The sequence below is a fragment of the Rhinolophus sinicus genome, chromosome 3, assembly GCF_057876585.1.
Source record: "Rhinolophus sinicus isolate RSI-liver-muscle chromosome 3, RSI-T2T, whole genome shotgun sequence".
NCBI classification, from domain to species: Eukaryota; Metazoa; Chordata; class Mammalia; order Chiroptera; family Rhinolophidae; genus Rhinolophus; species Rhinolophus sinicus.
Genome location: NC_142503.1, coordinates 144,100,908 through 144,124,209, shown reverse-complemented (window position 1 = coordinate 144,124,209; position 23,302 = coordinate 144,100,908). Strand labels below are relative to the sequence as shown.

The window sequence follows — 23,302 nt, the reverse complement described above, 5'->3', positions numbered from 1 at the left end:
GCACGCCCTGATATAGTGCTTCATCAAAGGCACACATGAAATATTTGTGGAATGAACAGACATTACTGCAGGCAAAAACATAATGTGCCATTTATATGACAATGTCCTTTTTTATAATTAGCAAATCAAAATCATCATAATATATTATAAGCAAGTACGGCTTATCTCAGGAATGAAAAGGCAGTTCAATGTTAGAAAATCTTTCACTGTAATTCATAATATGTTTTTAAAACTAATCTTCAACACTGAAAAGACATTTAATAAAATTCAATACCCATTAATGATTTTTTTAATCCTTAGCAAACTAAGAATTAAAAAGAAAAAATATTATGTCCTTAACATAATAAAGCAAATGTACTAGAAATCTACATCTATTACCGTGTTGACCCAAAAATAAGACCTAGCCAGACCAGCAGCTCTAATGCATTTTTTGGAGCGAAAATTAATATAAGATCAGGTCTTATATAAGACCCGGTCTTTATTGTATTATATTATATTATATTATGTTATGTTATGTTATGTTATGTTATGTTATGTTATGTTATGTTATGCTATGCTATGTTATGTTATGTTATATTAGACCCGGTCTTATATCATATTATATAAGACCAGGTCTTATACTATATAAGACCTGGTCTTACATTATATTAAAATAAGATCAGGCCTTATATTAATTTTTGCTCCAAAAGACGCATTAGAGCTGATGGTCCGGCTAGGTCTTATTTTCAGGGAAACACGGTACGTTTGACACTATGTTTGCCACTGAGGCTGCAGCATTAGTGAGGTAGCAGTACCTGAAGTCACTGAGCTTCTAATCGAATGGGAGATACAGCAAAGTCAGCAGGTAATGATAATGCAGCACGGTAAAATACTATGACAAGAGAATTAGAGGGTGCCCTAGTAACATAAGAAAGGCACCAGCCATGACTTTGTTGGAGATATTTACCACAATAGATGATAAATACCTTCTGGGCAAGGACAAGAGTTATTTTTATCTTTGCACAGCTCAGTATCTAAAACAATGTTAGACATATGGTAAGTCTTCAGTAAATGTTTCTCAAATGAATGAGCAGCAAATGAGTAAAATAAACAAATATTAAAGAGTAGTCTTAGATTATTTTGGAAGTCAGATACAAATTTTTAATAATTTATTAAATGATTTATTAATGATCTATTATAAATCTGATGCCTCTTAAAGAGTTCATTTGGGTACAAATACACACACACACACACACACACACACACACACACACACGCAATCCTAAATACATAAATACTCACGGGTACAAGGGATTTGTATTGGCCAGTTGGAGAGTATGTGTTTTCACAGGTTCCACAGCTATTAACATATCTTGTTCTACAGCCATAGGAAGAACAGAATATCCACAGTAATCTATATGCTCTCCTACAAAAAAAGAGAAAGCATTTTTTATCACCTATAGTATACGAAACAAGAGAAACTCAAGTAGGCACACAGGAAAAACGAGACCACAAGCCAGATTTTAACAGAAAACTACATGGGCAGAAAGTGATTCAGTTTTCTTTTGCTCCCAGACATCTGAGCCAGGAACTTCTGCTAGCATAAGTATACTAGTTATTAGTTTCTGTTAATGTTTAGACTTCTTTAAACCTTCACAAGTTTTTTTTCCATTTTCTAATTCATAATGATCTTCTTCAAATATTTATGTTACGTGACTATTAATAGTTTTGTGGAGCATCAGAAAAAGCTTGTTTTTTGTATTAACTTTTAAAATCTGAACAATTGAAGCCTTTAGCACACTCTCCCTGATATTAATATTATATGAGTCCCACTCTTCCTTACTTGAGAATGAGTTCCTAAAGGAGAGGACTTTGCTTTATTTATCTTTGTGCCCTAACCAAATTAGACTGGCACTAATGGTTGTGTTGAATGTGCTACACATAGCTGGGATAAAGAAAAAGCAGCTAGAAAAAGAATATGTAATCTGCACTACTTTAGATACAACACGCAATTATAGGAAGCAAACTATTCTTTTCATTCTAATTCTTTCTTCTATGAAACACCAGGAGGAATTTTTTTTCTATTATAATGTCTTCTCCAAATTACTATTTAAACTCAAGGCTGTTATTCATAAGGTTTAAATACAAAATCACAATTCAAGAAAGATGGGCTAAGCAAGCTCATTTATATTTCCTCGTAACGGATTTTATATCTGATTGTCCCTACGGCAGACATTGATCCACTAAGAAACACAAGATGAATGGAAGGCAATTCAACTGCATAATTATATTTTTAAATAAATAGTCTACATATTAGTATAGGTAGCAAGTCTTTTGTTTCTATATTGATGTGTCCTTTAAAATAATAAAATGAAAAGTAATAATCATAAAGGGGTTTTTCTGGATTGACAATGACAGATGGAGAAATGGTTTTCAAAGTTTTCTTTCTCCCCAATGTCCTTTAAGAAGACAGTAATACAAAACAGTGGTTCACAAGTAGAAAACATATATTTAAATAAGGGGAGCTCTAGTGAAGCACCAGATTCTGTTGACATGTCTCCCTTTGTCAAAACAGGTGAGGGGCAGGGAGGGAGCGGGAACTGCTGACAAGTACGGATAACAAGATGATTACATTCTGCATATTTTAACAGAAAATAATGCTTTTAATAAACACGGAAATTCATTCCATCCCAAGCACTAACTAAATTAACTACATTGGAACATAACCCCCCTCTTTTTAATCAGAACACAGTCAATAAATTTACTAGAATAAGAATTACTTATCAGGAAAATCCTTAGTTTGGAACTCTAACCCCTAAGACTAAGCGAAACTTGGCTCTCGCCATAGGGTATTGCTTCTTTGCGGTCCTCTCCCAATAGCAAGGAGTTGCTGATGTTCTCCTCCCACTCTGCTGTTTCCTGGCCTTTTCTCTGTCCCGCTCTTCACAGGCTCATGCCACATTCTCTCCTTCTTACTACTTTCTTTTTTTTTTTTCAAAGATTTTATTGGGGAAGGGGAACAGGACTTTATTGGGGAACAGTGTGTACTTCCAGGCCTTTTTTCCAAGTCAAGTTGCTGTCTTTTCAATCCTAGTTGTGAAGGGTGATGTTCAGCTTCAAGTTGTTGTCCTTTCAGTCTTAGTTGTGGGGCGCAGCTCAGCTCCAGGTCCAGTTGCCGTTGCTAGTTGCAGGGGGCACAGCCCACCATCCCTTGCAGGAGTCACACCGGCAACCTTGTGGATGAGAGCCCACTGGCCCATGTGGGACTCAAACCAGCAGCCAGCCTTCCGAGTTAGGAGCACGGAGCTCCAACCGCCTGAGCCACCAGGCTGGCCCTTACTACTTTCATAGATACTCTCTTCCTCACTGAAGACCTTAGCACCTCATTCCAACCCCTCTCTACCCCAATCCTGCAATAACCTGGACAATATCCAGGTAAACAACCCCATCCAAGGCCCAAGCTTCCTAATCCCTTGACCTCAAGAAAACCTGACCTCTCTCTGCTTCAGACATCTATTTTTTCCGTGGTGTTGACAAACCCAGTAATGACCACAGATCTTTTTTATCACCTGGAACTTTTCTACCTATGAAATTTCAGTTTCAATTATCAAACTTCCCATCATGCCATTTCTGTTACTCAGTTCATCCCACTCTCCTGCTTTCCAGAGTCAGTTCTTTGCCCTCTCTACCCTATAAGCTCCCTACAACCTTTTTTCCTTCTTCTACTGGCAAAGATGCCAGGATTCATTACTTTACCTGCTCTCCTCCTAATATCAACTTCCTGACACCACTGTCATTCTTCTGTAACTTCCATCCTAAACAAAACCCCCAAACCTAGATCAAACACAAGCAACTTAGACTAGCTGGGAGGCAAGGGGGAGGGATGAAAACTTTGCAGACTGGTATTGCTACAATTCTACGGTATCCAGCTCTACCCAGGTCTCTATACAACCCAGCAAACCTTTTGTTGTTCCAGTCTTCTCCCTCTCCATCCTTCACAAGGCTATTTCAAATTGTCTGCCTTCTCCTTAAACTTCCAGCCCTTTCAACTCTCCTCCACAAGAACTCCTTCAACCTTCTACACAAAAATTATACATTTACCTACATCACTCTGCATCCTTTTCTTCACTTGCTTTCTGTGAACAGTGTAACCTGGCGCTCTTCCTATGCTCTAGATACCAGCCCTCTTGCCTTCCCGGGAATTCTGCTCCATCAGTTCCTCCCTTCCCAGATGTTTTCAATCTCTCTCTCCACTGGATTTACTCCATTCCCCCTACCCCCTCATTTAATCATACTCAAACATCCCATATTTTTTAAATCCTGTATTATTTGCTTCAAAATAAAATAAGATCACCTGAGTTGATAATAATTGAAGCTGAATGTTGGGTACATGAGAGTTCATTATATTATTCCAACTACTTTTTTGTAAGTTTACATTTTCCATTATAAAAGATTTTCTTTTTAATCATCCTTTCCTCCTGGATTTTTCTACGTTCCCATCCCATTTCCTCTTGATAAAACCTACTACTACTTCAAGTCACCACACTATTAAAAGCAAGGAATTAATGGGCCAGTGAGCTGCGCCCTCCACAACTAGATTGAAAACAACGACTTGACATTCTGGAAAAACACACTGTTCCCCAATATTCCGCCCCCCGCCCCCCGGCAAAAAAAAGAAAAAAGAAAAAAGAAAAAAATAAAGCAAGGAATTATATGGTTTCCCGGTATTCTTTTTATCCAGTGAGTAAGTGTAAAAACCATCAAAATTCATCACCACAGTCTAAAAATTTAAACTGAAACACAGAAAAATATGTTCATCTCTCATGAAACAATATTAATAACTGGGTTCCAACAAATTTACCAATTTTTTAAATAAATAGACAAAATTAACATTAATAACATGGATTGGGAAAGATGAAAGAATAGTGCTCCTTATGCAGAAGTTTATCTTGCTATAACGGATATATGCTATTTTTTCAGTACTCCTGGGAAAATTAAGAAAATAATGTATTAACAAAAATTTGGATCTTACCAAAGGAGGAAAACCTTAAGAGAAGGAACTTTTGAAATACCTATTATGTTGACTCTTCCTGGTGCTCGAACATAAAACTTGGGAATGGATCCAAATTTAGACTTAAACATCTCCTTCAGCTTCAGCAATCTGAAAACAAAAGTAGGATATGTCAGAATATCCATATAATAGAAAAATCCATAAGACACACACGCTCAAACATATTTCACATACCGACCACCATTAATCATGCCTAAAAAATAAAAAAGCAAAATCTTTTACTGACGTATTTCCTTAAAAATCCCAGGAACAAATAGTACTATAACCCCCTAAGTGACACAAGAGGGTTTATAGCTAAACACACAGAAGATTTAAAAAGTTAAACTCTTATAAAATTTTTCTATAGGTTTGGACGTTCGTTTGTTGACATAAACCTGGAACATCTTACTGTGCCAGAAAAAAGGAAGTGCTAAAACAATGATAGTAACATGTCAGAAGGACACAGACATCCATATAAGGAGGTTCCCACTGCCCAAATCTGGAACAATTTGAGCATGAAAATAGTAATAAATGTAACATATTATAACCCATAGCATAGAATAAAAATCAATGAATCCATACTGACATAAATAAATGGAAGAAAAGGAAAAACGCTTCCTTGCACTAGAATGCGAAATAATAAATATAAAAAATCTAAAAAGAAAAATCACCATTTGGTGACCATCATAGTAATAACTGATTCAGACAAAGATCATCACTGGATGCTAAAACCAGTAAGTGAAAGTTTGATATGAGACAGAATATTAACATAGTCTTTAAGTATTTCACCAAAAGATACTCACTTATTACAGAAGAGATAAGAGTAACTTTACAGTGGAAAAACCAGGCAGGTGTCTCCTTAACCAAGTGATCCAAGTTAACAAACAGGCATCATGTGCCTCCAGATATGATGTACTGAGAAAACAAAATTACTTTCTTGTCGTTTTCCTACCCATAATAAAGCAAGTCTAATCATGAAAAAATACCAAATAAACTCAATCATGAAGAAACATTAGATAAACTCAGTTAAAGGAGTAATTTTCTAAAATATAATAATGAGTCTCATATAGATATAAAATAAACATGTGTGAAAGATTTTATTTATCTCATTAATTAATGATAAAACCAGTAATATAACCAGTTGGAAGGAGAATCCAAAGTACCACTCACATACAGTCAAATAAGGAATGTTGAAATGAATTTACAAATAGACACGAAAACTGGCAAAACTGGTAAGGAGCAACAATTTACTGTATTCCACCAGACACAATTTGTAATTTCCATGGACAAGAAGCATTTGCATTGCTATTGGTTTTCTATGACACACTGAGCTATAAAAGAGCTGGAATATAATGAAAGGCTCAGAGTCACACAGAAATCAGATCACCTGGAAGATAGGCACGCCAGGCGACTCCTGGTTCTCCTTAGAGATACCCAGTCATCTCTTGGTCCATTTCAAAGTTTTTCACAAGTTCTTCCTGCAACTCAAATTGAGGGATATTCTATAAAATAACTGGTCATGAAGTACAAGGCTAGAAACTGTCTCTCTCTCTCTCTCTCTCCCCTCCACCCACACCCACACCCACACCCACACACACACAAGATTAAGAAAAAACAACAACTAAATGCAACATGTGTCCTAGATTGAATCCTGACCAAAAAAATATCACACACACACACAAGATTAAGAAAAAAACAACAATTAAATGCAACATGTGTCCTAGATTGAATCCTGACCAAAAATATATATATATACATATATATATATTTGCTGTAAAACATTAGTGACATAATTGGTGGTACTTGAGGTCTGTCAATTAAATAATGTATCAATGTAAATTTCCTGATTTTCATCATTATATACTGATTATGTTAGAAAATGTCCTTGTTTCTGGGAAACGCAGTTCAGTATTTAAAGAGGCATCATGTCTTCAACTTAATCTCAAATTGTCCAGGACAACATATATAACAGAGAAAATGGGAGAGGGGAGAAAAGAAAGGGGAGGAGGGAGGGAGAGGGGAGAGGGAGAGAGAGAACAACAAATAAGAAAAAAATGTTATTAGCTTGGTGCAAAGGTAATTGTGGTTTAAAAGGTTAAAAATAATTGCAAAAACCACAATTACTTTTGCACCAACCGATAACATTTGGGGAATCTGAGAGAAGAGTATACAGTAATTTTTACTATAACTGACTTTTGTATGTCTGAAATTATTTCAAAATAAAGTTTTAAAAAATTAGTGATGCTTTACTAAGTACTCTATTTAGAAAGAAGATTAATAATAGTCCTTGGCCTCTAGAAGGAATACAAAAGTCTGGCAGAAGAGAAAGACAGTTAAGCTAGAAAGTACACTACAGAGTGACAATAGAGTGATAAGCTAGACAAATCCAGTCCTTTGGGAGAACAGAGAAAAGCTATTCAGCCCCTACTGTGGGAGAACATGGATGGTAAGATAAATCCAGAAGGGGAAGAATAAGTTAGGGAAGTCTTCCCAAACAGGCAACACTTGAATGAATTGTAAAGGATAACGTCAGACAAGTGGGGTGGGGTGATACATTCAAGGCAAATGGAATGAAAAGCCCCAGCATGCTGCATCCAGAGAATTACAATTAGGGTTTTAAATACATCAGCAGAGAAAAGCAGGAGAGGAGGCTGGTAAGAGTCAAGCCCAGATGGTAAAGGCCCTCAAAGTTGAAGAACCTGGCATTTAACACACAGGCAATGGATGTGAACAGATGTTTAAAAACAGAGTGATATCGTCAAATTCGCACTTGAAAAAGCTCACGGGGAAGTGCCTGAAAGATGGGTCATAGGAAGGCAAGGGAGAAACAAAGAAATTGACTAAGAGGCTATAGCAATAAACCTGCAGAGAAATGCTGAGGTACAACAAGGTGGAGATAGACAAGGGTGAAAACTAAATCTATATTAAGTCAGATCCACAGGAACCGGTAACCAATTAGATGTGGGAAAGAGCAAGAAGTTTTCTGGCTTAACATAACTCCACTAGCCTCAACAGGGGCTAATGTTATTTCTACTTGTGATAATTACATACAGACAAAATTCAAGTTCTGCTGAACATGAATTATTATTGATTTGCTTTTATAAACACTGCAAACACAAACAAGATGAAGTACTAACAGCAGTGTTAGAATAAGTCTCCTAAAATGTGTTTTAATAAAATGATTTTGAGTTATTAAACTTTGCATTATTTCCCCAGACTCCCTCAGGAAGGCAGCCTATTCATGCCTTAATGTAACTGCTCCTTTATCAAGAGGTTTACCACACAACACTCCTGCCTTTGAAATTCAAATGCACAGAGGCTATCAAAGGAAACAAGGAAAATGCTTTTCACTAAGAATAGAAAGAACTCATGTGTACGGTGTTTTTCTAAACTTCATACCTAATCCTCTAATAATGAAGCAATATGGCCATAATTGGGGGAGTTGCTGTACTTTTACCACTCTGGGCTCATCACCAGCCCATCTCTTAAAATGTAGCCACTTAACGTATGCTCCCAAAAAGAGTACACTGAGATTTTTCAATATGAAAATAAGAGCACCTACAGAGATCATATTGTTAAAGGCAGAATTGGCCAAAATATCACCACACAAATTGCTAACTCTGATGCTCTGAATGCTTTTGATTTTTTGTTTGTTTTTCAACAGCAGTTTTAGTAACAGAACTTGAGAAACAAAATTATGATTCTAGTGAATGAAATGGTTTTTACTATAAGGACTGATTCTCGGAGGACCCTAGGGTGACCAAATGGCTAACTGCAGAGAAGAAATTAAAATTTCAGGAGACAAGACATGTATTCTTTGTTTGCCCTTATGACCTGAGACAAGTCTCCTATCCTGTCTGTGCTTCTGTTTCCCCATCAATATCAGGATACCCAGCCATGGCATTACAGAAAATATGAGTTTTTAATACTAATTTAAGAATAATTGGTTGTGAATATGTATTTTTATGGGGAAGAGGATCAGAATAGGCCACTCCAAAATATGCTATTTGGCATGAGGATTATTTTGAGCTGAAAGCAATTAAGAAACAGCAGACACAGGAGGAGCTCTCTATTCTCCCTCTATCCATCTAAAAGCAGGACATAAACTTCCTTTTGTGAAGTTGTCTCCCCTCTCCCATTCCAAGAGATGACTCTTACCCCTGAAGACCTCACTGACTTGAGTCTGCATAAACAAACCTTACTAAAATAACCCTATCTTCTATTAGTTTCCCCCATATAGTCACCTGCCCACAACTTACCATCCTAGAAACCCAAACCCCTCCCCTTGTCTAGTCACTTCTCACAATTTATCATCCTTTGTTAAAATGGTATTTAAGCTCCCAGACCTAACCACTTCTTTGAGTTTTCACTTCTTTTCTGTGAAGCCCCCATATGCCTGTGAAATAAACCTTTTCTCCTGTTACTCTATCTTTTTTCAGTTCAATTCACAGGCCCCAGCTACTAAACCTAAGAGGGTAGAGGAAAAGTTTTTCCTCCTTTACAATGGTTAATTTATATGACTTATTCTATCCCTCACTTTCCTCAGCTACAAATTGAGGATAACAATAGAAGTCACTGCAAAGGTTTGTTTTGAAGATTTTATAAGCATGCAATAATTATTAGTTATTCTTATAACAGTTACATTTGAGAATTTAATATATGTTAAAAATGGCATTTCAAAGTATGGATAATTGCTATTGGGGGAGGAGGGAGAATTTTAATCCCTATTTTGCTCTTTCCATCACAATAAATTCCTCCTAGATCAGAAATTCAAATGTAAAAAATGAAACAATAATTACATTAGAGCTCTTGGAAAATAAAATCATGATGGTGAAAATAAAAATAGTAGATGGGCTGAATAATAGAATGAAGAGTTGAAGAACAAATTAGTGAGCAAGAAGATAAAGCTGAGGGAAAGTAGAAATTAAAGCCAAAATTACAATTATTTAGAAAGTAACAAAAACGAAGTATTTTTATACCAAAACTTATGAGCTACAACTATAATCATACTCAGAGAAAATTGTCTAGCCTTCAATGAATATAAGAAAACAAGAAATAATAAAAATTAATTAAGTATGCATATATCACAAGAAGCTAGCAAAAAAATAATAAAGAAAGAAATTAGAATAAATAAATTAAAAGTAAAAGGAGAATTTAATGAACTAGGGGAAAAATAGCAGACCTGGCCAAAACAATTATAAACAGGTTCTTTGATTAAAAACAATAAAATAGAAAAAACTTTTCTGAGTCTCATCATATAAAATCAGCATTAGAAGTAAGAGATAACTACTTCAAAAGAGATTTTAAAAAGTTTTTAATCTACACAAAAGAAGTGATTTTTTTAGGAAAACACAAATTTCTAAAAATTGACAGAAGATAAATAGAAAAACAGAAAAAAACAAAATGTAGTCAGAAATAATCCCCTTAATAAGGCCAAGAAAATGCTGTGTTAGTCCTCGCAAGACCTTGAAGAAAGATGATCCTCTGCTTTTATAAACCATTCTAACAATAGAAGCTGTAGAAAGCATTCGCATCTCATTTTGGGAGGCCAGTATAACCCAGATGCTAAAACTTAAGAAAAGCCCCGAAAAGCAACTATAGACTACTCTCACTTGCGAAGATAGAAAATCTGTAAATAAAATACTGCTAAATTTAATCCAACAAATACTATTTAATAATATATGTGACCAACAAAGTTTATTCCAGGAATATAAAAATACTACCAGAAAATTTGTTGGTTAAATCCACTATTCCAACAGAATAAATGATTCTCTCAAGGTATGAAAAAAAATTATAAAATGTACTGGCCATTCCTGAATTTTTTAAAAAAATGTTAAATTTAAAAAAAAAAAAAAAAAGAAAAGCTCTTGACATGCTAGAAAAGAAGGAAATGCCCTTACTTTAATAAAGGCTATTTACCAGAAACAGCAAACATCATATTTGATAACAAAATGTTAGAAACATTCCCATTAAAAATCAGAATCAAGACAAGGTACTATCATTCAACACTATACTACGCTGCATAAAATACAAAATGTCTACACAACAAAAGACATCATAAAGTTAAAGGACAAGTGCTAGACTGAGAACAATAGTATATAATATATATAAAACAGCAAATGGTTTATATCCAAAAGTCTATACATTCATACCAAAAAAATTTATATATATGTGTGTGTGTGTGTGTGTGTGTGTGTGTGTATAAATGGAGCTCCTGAAAACTAACAAGACATAGATAATCTAATAACATCATTTTTGCAGGGCCATTTGGCAGAAACTATCAAAATTTCAAATCTTGGTTATCTTTGGTCCTGATTCCACTTCACATGAATGAGTTTAAAGGCACAGTCACAAAAATGCTCAAAGATAAATGTACAAAAATGTTTACTATACCATTGTTTGTAGGAGTGAAAAATCAGAAAGTTAAATGTATACTGTTAACAGTTGAATGGTTAAATAAAGAATGGTATTCATACTATGAAACACTCTCAACCCTTACAAACAGTGAAGTAAATCTGAATGGAGTGATATGCCAAAATTTCTAAGAAATATTGGTAAGTGAAAATAAGTGGCAGAAAAACAAAATATGATTCTATTTACATGAATATAATACTATTTTTATGAAAAAAATGGTATCAATGATATTATAGGATACAATGATATTATAAAAATAAAACGATATTACAAGGATACAAACCAAATGGATAACTTCTGAGAAGGAAATAATTGGCAGCACAGGATAAGAATCAGAGATTACAGTGAGGAAAGGAACTGTGGGGTTTCCAGGCTTTACTGAATATATTTCTATAATAATCCAAATCTTTCCTATTAAGAATACTTTTATACAGCACCATTATTCATAAGCCAAAAAGTGGAAGCAACCCAAATGTCCATCAATTGATGAATGGATAAATAAAATATAGTATATCCACAACATGGAATATTATTTAACCATAAAAAGGAATGACATACTGATACTTTGTTACAACATGGATGAACCTGGAAATTTTTATATTAAATGAAAGAAGACAATCACAAAAACTACATATCATATGATAAACTGAAAGTGCATTAGTGATTGATAAGGACCGGGGTGGGAAAGGAGGTGATAGCTTAAGGGATACATGGTTCTTTCAGGGGTGATGAAAATGTTCTAATTTAAGATTATGATAATAGTTGCGCAATCCTGTGAGTATATTAAAAACCATTTCATTGTAAAAGTTAAACAGGTGAATTATTTGGTATATGAATTATATATGTCAATAAAACTTACAAAAAATAATAATCCAACAATTTAAAATTTAAGTCCAAAGAGAAGGAAAAGAGAAAAGACCACTGCTAAGAAAGCGAGAACAATGGAATGTGGTATACAGAAAGCATGCAAGGTTGGGATAAAGGAAAAAAATATTAGAGCTTGTACTTGATGGTTATATAAAAAGAATAAAAAGAGAAATTAAATTTACTAAAATGTATAATGTGGTTGATTAATGTCTTTACTCAGAGGATCATGTGTCCTGTGAAGCTGAAGAGGCATCCTGAAGGAAGAACAGGAATTTCACAAGAAGATAATCTGACCTTAGTGTTCTCATGCATTTTATTTTTCCTTTCAGCATACGACAACAGATGACCAGCTACCTGGATTTATAGCTACACTGTCTAGATTTGCTTGAACTCACCCCTGCTAAAACAAGTAAGTGTCTGAAACATTACCTGAAGCTAATAATCATATTGCATGCACAAGTGAAAAGCAAGAAAATGGCAGGACGCAAATTTATTTGACTATTCTGATCTCGTCTGTGGCTAGCACAGAACAATAAATATTTGTTACATGAATGAATACTGTAAAAGTCATAAAAAGGCAAGAAACTCTAAGGAAATTTTAGTACATGTTACCACCATTCCCCTCCTCCGCAGGGTAAGTATAGAAAAATTGAGCATTATGATTAAAATCGTATAAAATGGAAACACAGAAGAAATGTATACACAGATATGTTTTATGTAAAAGACTAAACTACAAGGTGCCAGATTATTTTCATGTTACAAATTCCTCATGAATCTTATTTGAAGCATGTCTTTAACAAAGTGTACTAACTCGCTCAAATACATAAGGACAACAGTGCTGTGCAAGGACCTCCAGAGAATATATTAACATCCAGAGACAAGTGGACTCAAGTAATCTAAAAGCGGCACTGGTCTCCATAATCAAAAATTATGTTTCTTTCTGGTAACTAAAAACCCACTGTTTGCCCGCTTAAGGGTGAAAAAAGCATTTGCAAGTTTCAACAAGTTATATTGTCAACTGTCACGTGACAATCATACCAGGAAGTGGGGAGAGCTTGAGGACTTAACATTAGAGAAAAAAGTTAACAGGGAAAAAAGTAAAAATTAGAAAACAGCAAAGGGGGAGAGAAGTCAACATTAGGAAAATTGTAGGGCTAAAACTGTAACAGGTTAGAGACTTCATTCTATTAGATTTGAGTCCTATTTCAGAATAAGGTAATTTCTACAAAGTATCTGCAGATGTCCTCAAATGAAAAGAGGTATCATTAAGCTTTTAGTTATTCTGTAGGGAGGTACTGGAAGCAGATGAATTTCCAAAGTGACAATTCATAGATTCTATGATTTGCTTAAAAGGATGCAAAGACCAAGGGTTTTTTTGTTTTGTTTTGGATTTGGTTTTTTGTTTGTTTTGCGTGTTTGATTGTTTTCAACAGACTATTTTAGAAAGGGGACTAAAAAGCACTATCAGCTAGCTGGCAGGCAAGACAGAGAAGGGGTTCAAACTTAATTTGGGTATTTCTGCTAAAGCCCTGCAGAAGAGTGTACCAGTCTCAACAAGAAAGGGAAAAGAAGGATCTAAATGGATGAAGCAAAACACGCATTCCTGGTAGGAGCCAAGGTGAAAGTGCAGCGTGGTCTTCCTCGCAAGCCCAGCAATGCTGCCTTATAAAATCCCTGGTATTCTGTCAGCTCCCGGAGGCAAAAGGAGCGCCTCAGGGAAGAGCCAAAAGCCCTGGACACCATCAGCACCTAGCCAACGCAGGCGATCCCAAACCGCGGAATCTCCTCTTCCCCACCTGGGATGTTCTGCCACCTGGACTCGACATGTGGCAGGGCCTTCCGTAGCCATATTTCGCTAGATGCTTCTTTCTTCTGCAGTTTCAACTGGCGAAGCAAAGCTCCCGACAATCATAAGACATCTACCGCAGGAGCCCTTTCTTCCGGGCGACACCGGCACACACACCCCGCCCCCCTGCGGAAATCCTGCTGCTTAGCTGAGGTGGCGGCTTCCAGTCCGCCCCGCCTATGGCTCCTCCTCCCTGGGCTCGGCGTTCGGGGCCCTCCCAGCAGCTGTCAGGTACAGACCCAGGACTCGCTGAAGCCCCAGCGCCCAGCGCGAGCTAAACTAAGGAGATTTTCTTTCTGCGCCCTGGGGATAAGTCTGAGTAGAGTTACATGCTGGCGCCTCAGGTTGCTTTTCTTTTTTTTAAGTTAGGGTTTTCTTTTTTCTTTAATAACCAGCAACTACTCCCCCCCAAAACACTAAAATGTTTGGTTATTGCCTCTTATATGGATTATTTCAAAATCAGGCAGTATAAAATTGATGCAGTACTTGATTTAAACATATTCGCATTTATTCCAGAATAGAGGCATTGGTGGGCCTTTCTAGAATACAATTAACAGTGAAAAGAAGAAAATACGCCTTTAAAACTGCAAGAGCCCTCAGCACCCAGTTCAACCCCTTCTTTTCTCAGTCACCTAGAGAAATCTCAGATGCCCTAATATCAAGAAACACCATCCTCACCCCATCACTCTACCATAGTACTGTTTTCCTTCCTTCACAAGTTCTCACAAGTTCTGCATGTTTATTTTCTTATCTATGTATTGTCTGTCGCACCACTTCCATCACTACTACCACTACAAGATAAGCAACTTGACGGTAGGAACTATGTATCCCCAGCACCCAGGTTAGTAGCTGGCAGGTTGGTTTTTAATCAATATGTAAAGATGAACTGAATGAACGACTGAAAGGTGAAGTGACTTGCCTAAGGTCACACTGCTAACTGGTAGCAAAACTTGAATTAAATTCCACGTCTCAGGAGAGAGAGAAAATGTGAGAAGATATTTTAAATCGGAATGTGGCTGAATTGTTGGTACTAACTGGCACATCACAGATTTGGACTGAGTCTACCTGGAAACTAGATTAAGGGTATTTTTGCGATATTTATGGTTATGGTTGCTGCTGTTTTCTACTAATGTAAGGTAGACTAGGCACTTGAGAAAGAAAATGAAATCACTCACAGAAAATAAAGTAAGTCATGTTTTCCTATTTGACTATCATATTCACACATATCTCCTCTTCTCTAGCTGCTCAGATCTTGGGAAGCCACCTGGCATCAGACAGGAGAGATGAATTGGCAGCGGAGTATATAGAAGATATATCAAACACCCCACAATAAATTAGCATATATATTGAGTCCCTACTATATGTGCAGCTCTGCTCAAGCTTGCTTTTTCTTATTTAAGTCCCTTCTAATATTTAAACAGTTGACATTGCACGCTTGGCTGATACAAACCACAAAGGCTAAGCATGCATCGGAGCTAGAGGCTTCCCAAGGCTATTGGAAAGCTCAAAGCCCTGAACAGAAATCAAACACTGGTCCAAAAAGAAGATGAAAAACAGGTTCTCCTTCCTCTCACTTCCATTACTGGAATTGTACACGTTTATCTCCTTTCCATACTGATCTCGCCTATGATTTCTTAAATGTTTGAAAAGAAAAATAAATAAATAAATTCCAAGTCTATTAACTCTCTAGTGCACTTTTACCTCAGAATCCTGAGACTAAACCAAAGCAAAGCCAGTTAGCAATACACCTATCCCAAGGTTTCCAAGTTGAGGAAATTTGGGCCACCATGACCAACACACTAGGGACAGTACCATAACCTAGGGAGATTCAATAAATTGCCACTCCAGAATTTGTATATATGTACATTAGGGAAGGGGAAATGGGCCATGAGGGCTAATGTGTGAATTGCTAATATCACAGTGCAGCTAAAGGTTGCAGCTGCACTGTAAATGTAACTTGTCACTGTAAATGTAACTTGTCACTGTAAATGTAACTTGTCACTGTAAATGTAACTTGTCACTGTAAATGTAACACCATGGAAACAAAGTTATTCCGGTCTCAGGACTACTTTCTATTATTTCAGTCCCTCCTTATCACTTACAAATGAGGTGATTTTATCTTTTTTTGGAACCCCAATAAATCCCAATATGATGTTTATCGTGGTTCATTCTTGAGTAAGGGGAGGCATCATTACCACTTCTGTAAATAGGTTTGAATGGGGAGAGAACCTAACAAGAAAAAAATTGTAGGAATATTGTTTGAAATATCAGTAAATATGGAAAAATAAGGACTTTTTATTCAGCTACGTTTCTAATATATCCTTTTATGATCATTGAAAAATAATTAAATTTTGAAGTTTTGCAAATATTGTTTTTTCAATAGTCCCAAACAAACTCATTTTATACAGTATTTTTAAATAAACACAATGACTATAGAAACTCTGTTTCATAAAAAATATTTCTTATTGAATGTGTATTTGATGACCAAATATTAACTTCCTAAATGAAACCTGATGGCAAAGCATTAGTTTGGATCTTGGATACATTCCTATTGCAGGCTCAATAACACTGATAGATTGAAAAGCACCCTAGTAAGCAACAAGCAAAACTCCCTGTTTTGAAACGATTGGTCCAAAGTGGAAAGAATGACGAAACAATGGAGCTGGAATTAAAGCCCAGTTCTCTAGACTCCTAGTCCATCCTATTTCTGAATGTGTGTGACCTTTGATGAGACCCCAGTGAAGTGTGCTTAAAAACAAATTATTGAAATAATTAGTAACTTTTGTCCCAAAATTAAAATGTATATATTATGATTTTTGTAAAACATTGTTCTTAAAATAACTTGTTCTCAGGGGTGACCAGAGCTCAGTTGGTTAGAGCATAATGTTCATAACACCAGGGTTGCCGATTCAATCCTTGTATCCAGTGTGACCAGTGTGAGCTGCGCCCTCCACCACTAGATTGAAACAACTACTTGACTTGGAGCTGATGGGTCCTGGAAAAACACACTTAAAAAATAAATATAAGTTTTAAAAAAAATAACTGTTCTCAAACTACTAAATAACCCCAAATAGAAACCAAAAAACAAAACTTACATTACTTTCTTATACTATCTTCCCTATGCCAGGCCTCTTGCTAAGTAAGCACTTTATATTATCATCCCTTTAAATCTTCCCAACAATCTTAAGAAGTTGAAAAGTATTGTTTGATTGTCAATTTTAAGATATTGCTTTGGTCCTTATTGGACATATCTGATAGGGAAAACATTTAATGTCTCAATTTTACAGTATTTTTATTTTCACAAATATTGGACCTCTTCTCAGTTCTTTATTTTTTGCTTATGGTCACACTTGTAATAAGGTTTAAAGTCTAAATTATAAACTAACATACTAGTGTTTCATGATAGATTCTTAAACAGAAACCTAATGTTTCTCCTCAAAGGATATTTGTTTCTGTTCAGATAAAAGTGTTGTAGCAAACAAAATAAGCACCAAAATGAAACAAAACAAAAACATGATCCAAATTCTAAGTAAAAGCATGGGTGTTAGAGTCACACAGACCTGAGTAACTCCTACATATACATTAGGTCTCTACTTAAAAATCACTTCCTCCAGGAAATTCTCCCCGTTCCTTGTCCCCACCTCTACCTTCAAAACTAAGTCTCTATCACCTCAGGGATGATGTAGATGCCTGATCACAGCACTGTACACCTGACACTGAAGCTGAACAGTAATGAAGGTCAACTACAATTTTACATATATATTTACAAGAAGTGGAGTACAGCATTAGGAATAGAGACAGTGGAAATGTAAGGGCTGCGTGCGACGTCAGAGGTATAGTGCATGAGGGGAGGGGGGTTGTCACTGTGTGAGGATATAAATGATAAATGTCTAACTCTTGCATTGTTTTGTACACCTGAAACCAATTAAAAAAAAACACATACACACAAAAAAAAACTAAGTCTCTAAGACCATAGATCATTTATCTGAAATAACATTATTTCTGTGGTTTAGTCTGTACAATTTCTGAAAAATATTTCCTGCCTTGATTTATAATAGAAAAAAAAGTATTGTTCACAATTGGGAGACTCTACTTCAGCAATCTATTTTGGGTATTTTCACATTATGGTAAAATATTATACTTCTTTAATGTCTTGTTTATAATGTTCCTTATTCATCTGTATATAGAATATATATATATATAAATATATATGTATATATACATATATACACACACATATATATATGACACATATAATCATTTAAGTAAGAGCAAAAGATAAACTCATGACTCAGAGAACTATATATTTACGTAGTTAAATATAGTATGCTAATCTTTTATATATCAATGCAACAGAAACAGAAATTGTGCAAAAAAGCTTTAACAGAATATAGGTTGTTTTGCAGAGTGATAAACAACAGCTAAGCCTCTAAACACCCCCTTGCGCCCAGCATAGCAACGACCCCACCAGCACTGTTACTACTTGTGTGTTTTCTGGTCCATCTAGGCCAGAGCCTTGCTACTCAGTGTGGTCCTCAGACCAGCAACAGTAGCATCACTTAGGAACTGATCAGAAATGTACGATCCTGGGCCCAAACCCACTGAATCAGGTTCTGAAATACAAACCAAATATGCCATTTTAAATTTTCTATAATTCGTTTTTAAATGAGTAGAAAGAAATAAGTGAAATTAATTTTAATAATATATTTTACCCAATATATCCAAAATATCATTTTAACATGTAATCAATATAAAAAAATTATTCAGATATTTTACTTTTTCATAGGAACTCTCCAAAATCCAGTGTACATTTTACACTGACAGCACATCTCCATTCCAACCAGAAAGCTGTGGCTGCTGTATTGGACAGTACATATCTAGACTCTGGCTCAAGGTCTGTCAGGCATTCAGAAAATGTTTAATGAACGAATACATTAATGAACCTGGCTTAGAGTGACCCAACCACTTACTAACTTGGTGACCCTGGACAAGTCTGAATTTTCTCCTCCATAAAAGAGAGCTAAAAATATCAACTTCACAGAGTTGTTATAAAGAGTCTACAACCACCCAACCTACCCTGCAATCATTCTCTATCCCCTAAGTCTGGTTTGCTGTGTTTATGGCTATCTTATATTGCATTCATTATTTATTGATGTTTGTATTTATTATGTCTCCACCACTAGAATTTACATTTTATGTTTTACCCATTGTTTTATCATTCATTTAATAAATGTTCATAAGGTGCTACTATGTTCTAAGCATTATTCTAAGCATTAGGATACATCAATAAACATAAATAAAAAGTTCTGTTATTGGTAAATTGCAATTTCACTAAATAAATGAATTGATTCTAAAAACTGGCACAAACTCTGCATATAGTACACATTCCACAAATAAAAATGTTTGCTCTGATGACCAAAAATTTAGATTAACTTGATTTTGAAATTAGAAGTTTGCATTTCAAGCTTAAAGTATACATTAGACTGGCCAAATTGCAGATAAATTGACCAAATTTAAAACTGTATGTTTTTTTTTTTCCTTTTATTTTCTTGACCCAGAAACTAAATGTAGTACCAGGAATGTTCAAACTTGAAAATACTTTCATCTTATTTTGTCATAACCATCCAATGTTGCCCACTTCAATAAATAGTTACAACTATTATTTTAAGAATTTTCTTTCTTTCTTCTCTTTTTGGAGGGAGGGGGAATACATATGTAAGGGGTCTCATGGGACTGTCATAATTCAAGAATTTATTTTTCTAGAAAAACAATTGGGATCAATTGTTGTAGAATGTCAAAACAACCTATAACATCTAAGCATGTTGCATTCTATAGAGAAAAGGGTTTTTTTAAATTTTTTGATTCTCAGATAAATCCATAAAAGTAAATCTAAGCCATAATGCAGCAGAAATAGTACTAATAACTCTACCAGAATCCAGAACCCTGAGGTCTCAAACTAAGTCCTTAATTGGGGATGGAAATGAGGGTGGGTCAGTAGATTGGGGTAGAGAAAAGATAGGTACAGATTCTAAAAAATAGGGCAGAAGCTGGAGGAAATGGGGGGGGGGGCTGATTTAAAATGAATCAAAACGGGGGAAAGTTGTCTCTGGAACCTGAAGCAGTCTGTTAAATAGCAGAAGTCTGACGATCTCCAAGATGGAAAGGAAGTTGCATGGGGAATAGCAGAGGGCAGCTGCAGCGTTCCCAAGCACAAATTGTTCTTGTCAATGGTTAGCTGAGGACTGTCTCTGCTGCTTTAGCTCACAGGAGAATTGAGGGAGGATTAATGCAAAACAAACTAACAGAACTTATAGATTTAATTAAAAATAAGAAAGGTAACTTTGGAATTACAGTACAGTATAATTGCGTCAACCCCTAGCTTTGCCTCCACACTATACATCATTTAATTTCACAAAACTAGGGAAGTTTGGTCACCATTTTGGGTGAGAATAAAAACAAGTGGGCATGAGAGACACCAAAAATGGCAAATAACAATAATACTGCTAAAATTGTGTAACTGCATTTTTATAAGAGGCATTTTACAAGGTCAAAGTCAATGTAAGGGATGAAAACTCCTAGCATGCCTAATTTGCATACTCCTCCTATGGCAATTTTAGAGATGAAAGATGTAACTGCAGTTTAGAGCATGCTGAAGGGTTATTATGAGTAGTTTGATTCAGTTAAAGATGACACATTTATTGAACACTTTGTAAGCACTATCCATTTACATACATCATTTTATTTACTCTGAAGAGACTGAGGCAGATTAAAAGGAGGACTAACCAGGCGAGGACATCAATCTTGGTGGAAATGTATGAGATCGTGCAAACTGCATTTATCAGAACTCCTCTCGAGAAGCAGTGGGTATTAAATGTAGGTAGAAATAACATTTTGATAAACCACTTAGGTTGGTTGGTAAATCAAGGGATATGTACCAATAACCAGTTAGTCACCAGTTTGCCTTTGAAAAAGAAAATTCTTTCCCTGAGTGAAGGAAGAAGATGAATTACCAGTGGGCAAAAAGGAAACTTCTGCAGTGACAAATATATTCATTATTTTGGTTGTGGTGATAGTTTCACAGGTATACACATATACTAAAATTCATCAAATTGTGTACATTCATTAAGTATGTGTAGTTTAATGTACCTCAATAAAGCTGCTAAATTATACCTCAACAAAGCTTTTCTGTAAAATGTTTTTTTTTTAAATATAGGATCCACATTCTGCAAGGACTCCATGTCAAATAAATGCACCATTAAAATAAAAATTTGTCTATTGTTTATCATTTAATAAAATTGATGTCAGGAAAAACATAACATCATATTGCACAAAGTATTCAGCCTAGGCTATGTGAATGAGGTGACATTTAACTGAAATATTAAATACAGAAAAGATTTTGATGTGTAGAGATATAAGGGCATTCTCTGCACAGGAAGATTAATTAACATGTTTATTTATTCAACAAACATTCATTGCACTTGTGTACCTAAGCAGTGTGCTAAGCACTGTGAAGACCTTTTTAATTTCTCTTAGCGAATTTCCAGACTTGAATTTGTAAATTTGGAGATGGCCAAAGACATTATGCTCAAAATATAGCTATATTTTTCCTAATGTTCCTAGAATTATTACTTAAATAATTATTTCCCCATCATAGGAGTAATTACATTAAAAAGCAGCAAATTATATAAATTCAGTGTAAATCAACATGCAGTTTTATATATGTGATTAGTACACACATGGTTAATAATTTCAAAATTGCCCTATTGACTGAAAAGCAAAACTAAGTAGCTCTGATTACTCTGAGCAAATGAATCTCTTGACCACCTTTTGAAGAGAATCCAAAAGGATTCTCTTTTGAAGAATTATGGATTTCAGGTAGAGTAACCATGTGACTTATTGTCCAAACTTCTGAGAGTGACGGATGCTAATAATTATTCTCAGACAACAGTACTAAACCAGGGCTGTCCCAGGCAAACTGGAATGTATAGTCATCCCAGTCATAGGGAGATTTTGTTTTAAGGTTACAAGTAAAGATTCCTGAACTCTACCCTAGACCTACTGAATCAGAATGTCTGTTATGGGATTTGGGAAATTATAATCTAATGAACTGCCATGCTTGGAAAGCCTTGGACTCTAAAATGATATCATTAAAGGCTCTTCCAATTCTAAAATTCTATGTTTAATAAGGGAATTTTGAATATGAACTGGCTATTAGATGATATCAGGGAATGATTTGTTTTCTTAGTGTAATAATGATGTGATTACATAAGCAAATGTCCTTATTTTTAGTAAACACAGCTGCATTTAAGAGTGAAATGTTATGATATCTGCTTCTTTCAATTCTTTCATGAAATACAAACACCCACACAAATAACGTTCATAGTGGGTATACACATGTTCACTGGACTATTCTTTCAATTTTTCTGTATATTTGAAATTTTTCATAGCAAAACATCGGGAGGAAAACACTGGGAATATTGTTATATGAATTTTAAGAACTATGACAAAAATAGGTCAATTCAAGTGATTACTAAAAAATCCAGCCAGTTAATTCCTCTTCTTTGACTTTTTTTCCAAGAAGAAATAAAATGACAAAGATATTCCCTGCATAACTGTTTAAGATAGTGTTGTTTTGCAACATTCTAAATGTATGCTTCATGGCATACTTAAGTAAATTAAGGTGCATTGGTACATTCAATGGAAGGATTATTACACAATCATTAAAATAATCATTGTCAAGAATATATTGTATACATTGTCCTATGCTATTACATAACTAGGTGCAAAACGAATCCGAAATTATATGTGCTGTAACTACATAAACTTTGTGGATTCAAGTAGACAAAACTGGAAGTTTATATAGAAAATATAACTGTTTGAAAAGCAGCATTTTCCCCTTTATTTCATTTTTCTTATTCCTAATTATGCTAATGATTTTGTTTAATAATAACGCATTTTTAAAAACCAGCCGTTAACTGCTACCTTAATTTGGTCCCAAGGGCAGTAAAGATCAGTTTATAATTCATTAAACAACTGAAGATATGGGGCGCCTCGACTGATTGATGCTTAACTGATTTGGGGTATCCACAGAATCGTTTTGCTGTCTACATATATAACAATCATTACATATAAACTGTATTGCTGAG

At 35.2% G+C, this 23,302-nt stretch overlaps 1 protein-coding gene across 5 annotated transcripts in view; it reads right to left on the bottom strand.

The window, feature by feature from the left end:
* Window positions 1-23,302, bottom strand: part of GALK2 (galactokinase 2) — a 125,908-nt gene that overhangs the window by 102,295 nt on the left and 311 nt on the right. Inside the window, exons 1-5 of one of the 5 annotated variants that reach the window (XM_074327767.2) lie at window positions 14,107-14,259; window positions 6,417-6,507; window positions 5,833-5,944; window positions 5,052-5,140; window positions 1,282-1,405 (exon numbers count right to left, since the gene is read on the bottom strand). In XM_074327767.2, the coding sequence (XP_074183868.1) occupies window positions 1,282-1,405; window positions 5,052-5,121 (194 nt within the window). In that variant the 5' untranslated portion in view covers window positions 5,122-5,140; window positions 5,833-5,944; window positions 6,417-6,507; window positions 14,107-14,259. Of the gene's footprint in view, window positions 1-1,281; window positions 1,406-5,051; window positions 5,141-5,832; window positions 5,945-6,416; window positions 6,508-14,106; window positions 14,327-23,302 lie in introns of those variants that run through there. The other 4 variants (XM_074327765.2, XM_074327766.2, XM_019730674.3 and 1 more) reach the window with 4 other exon arrangements.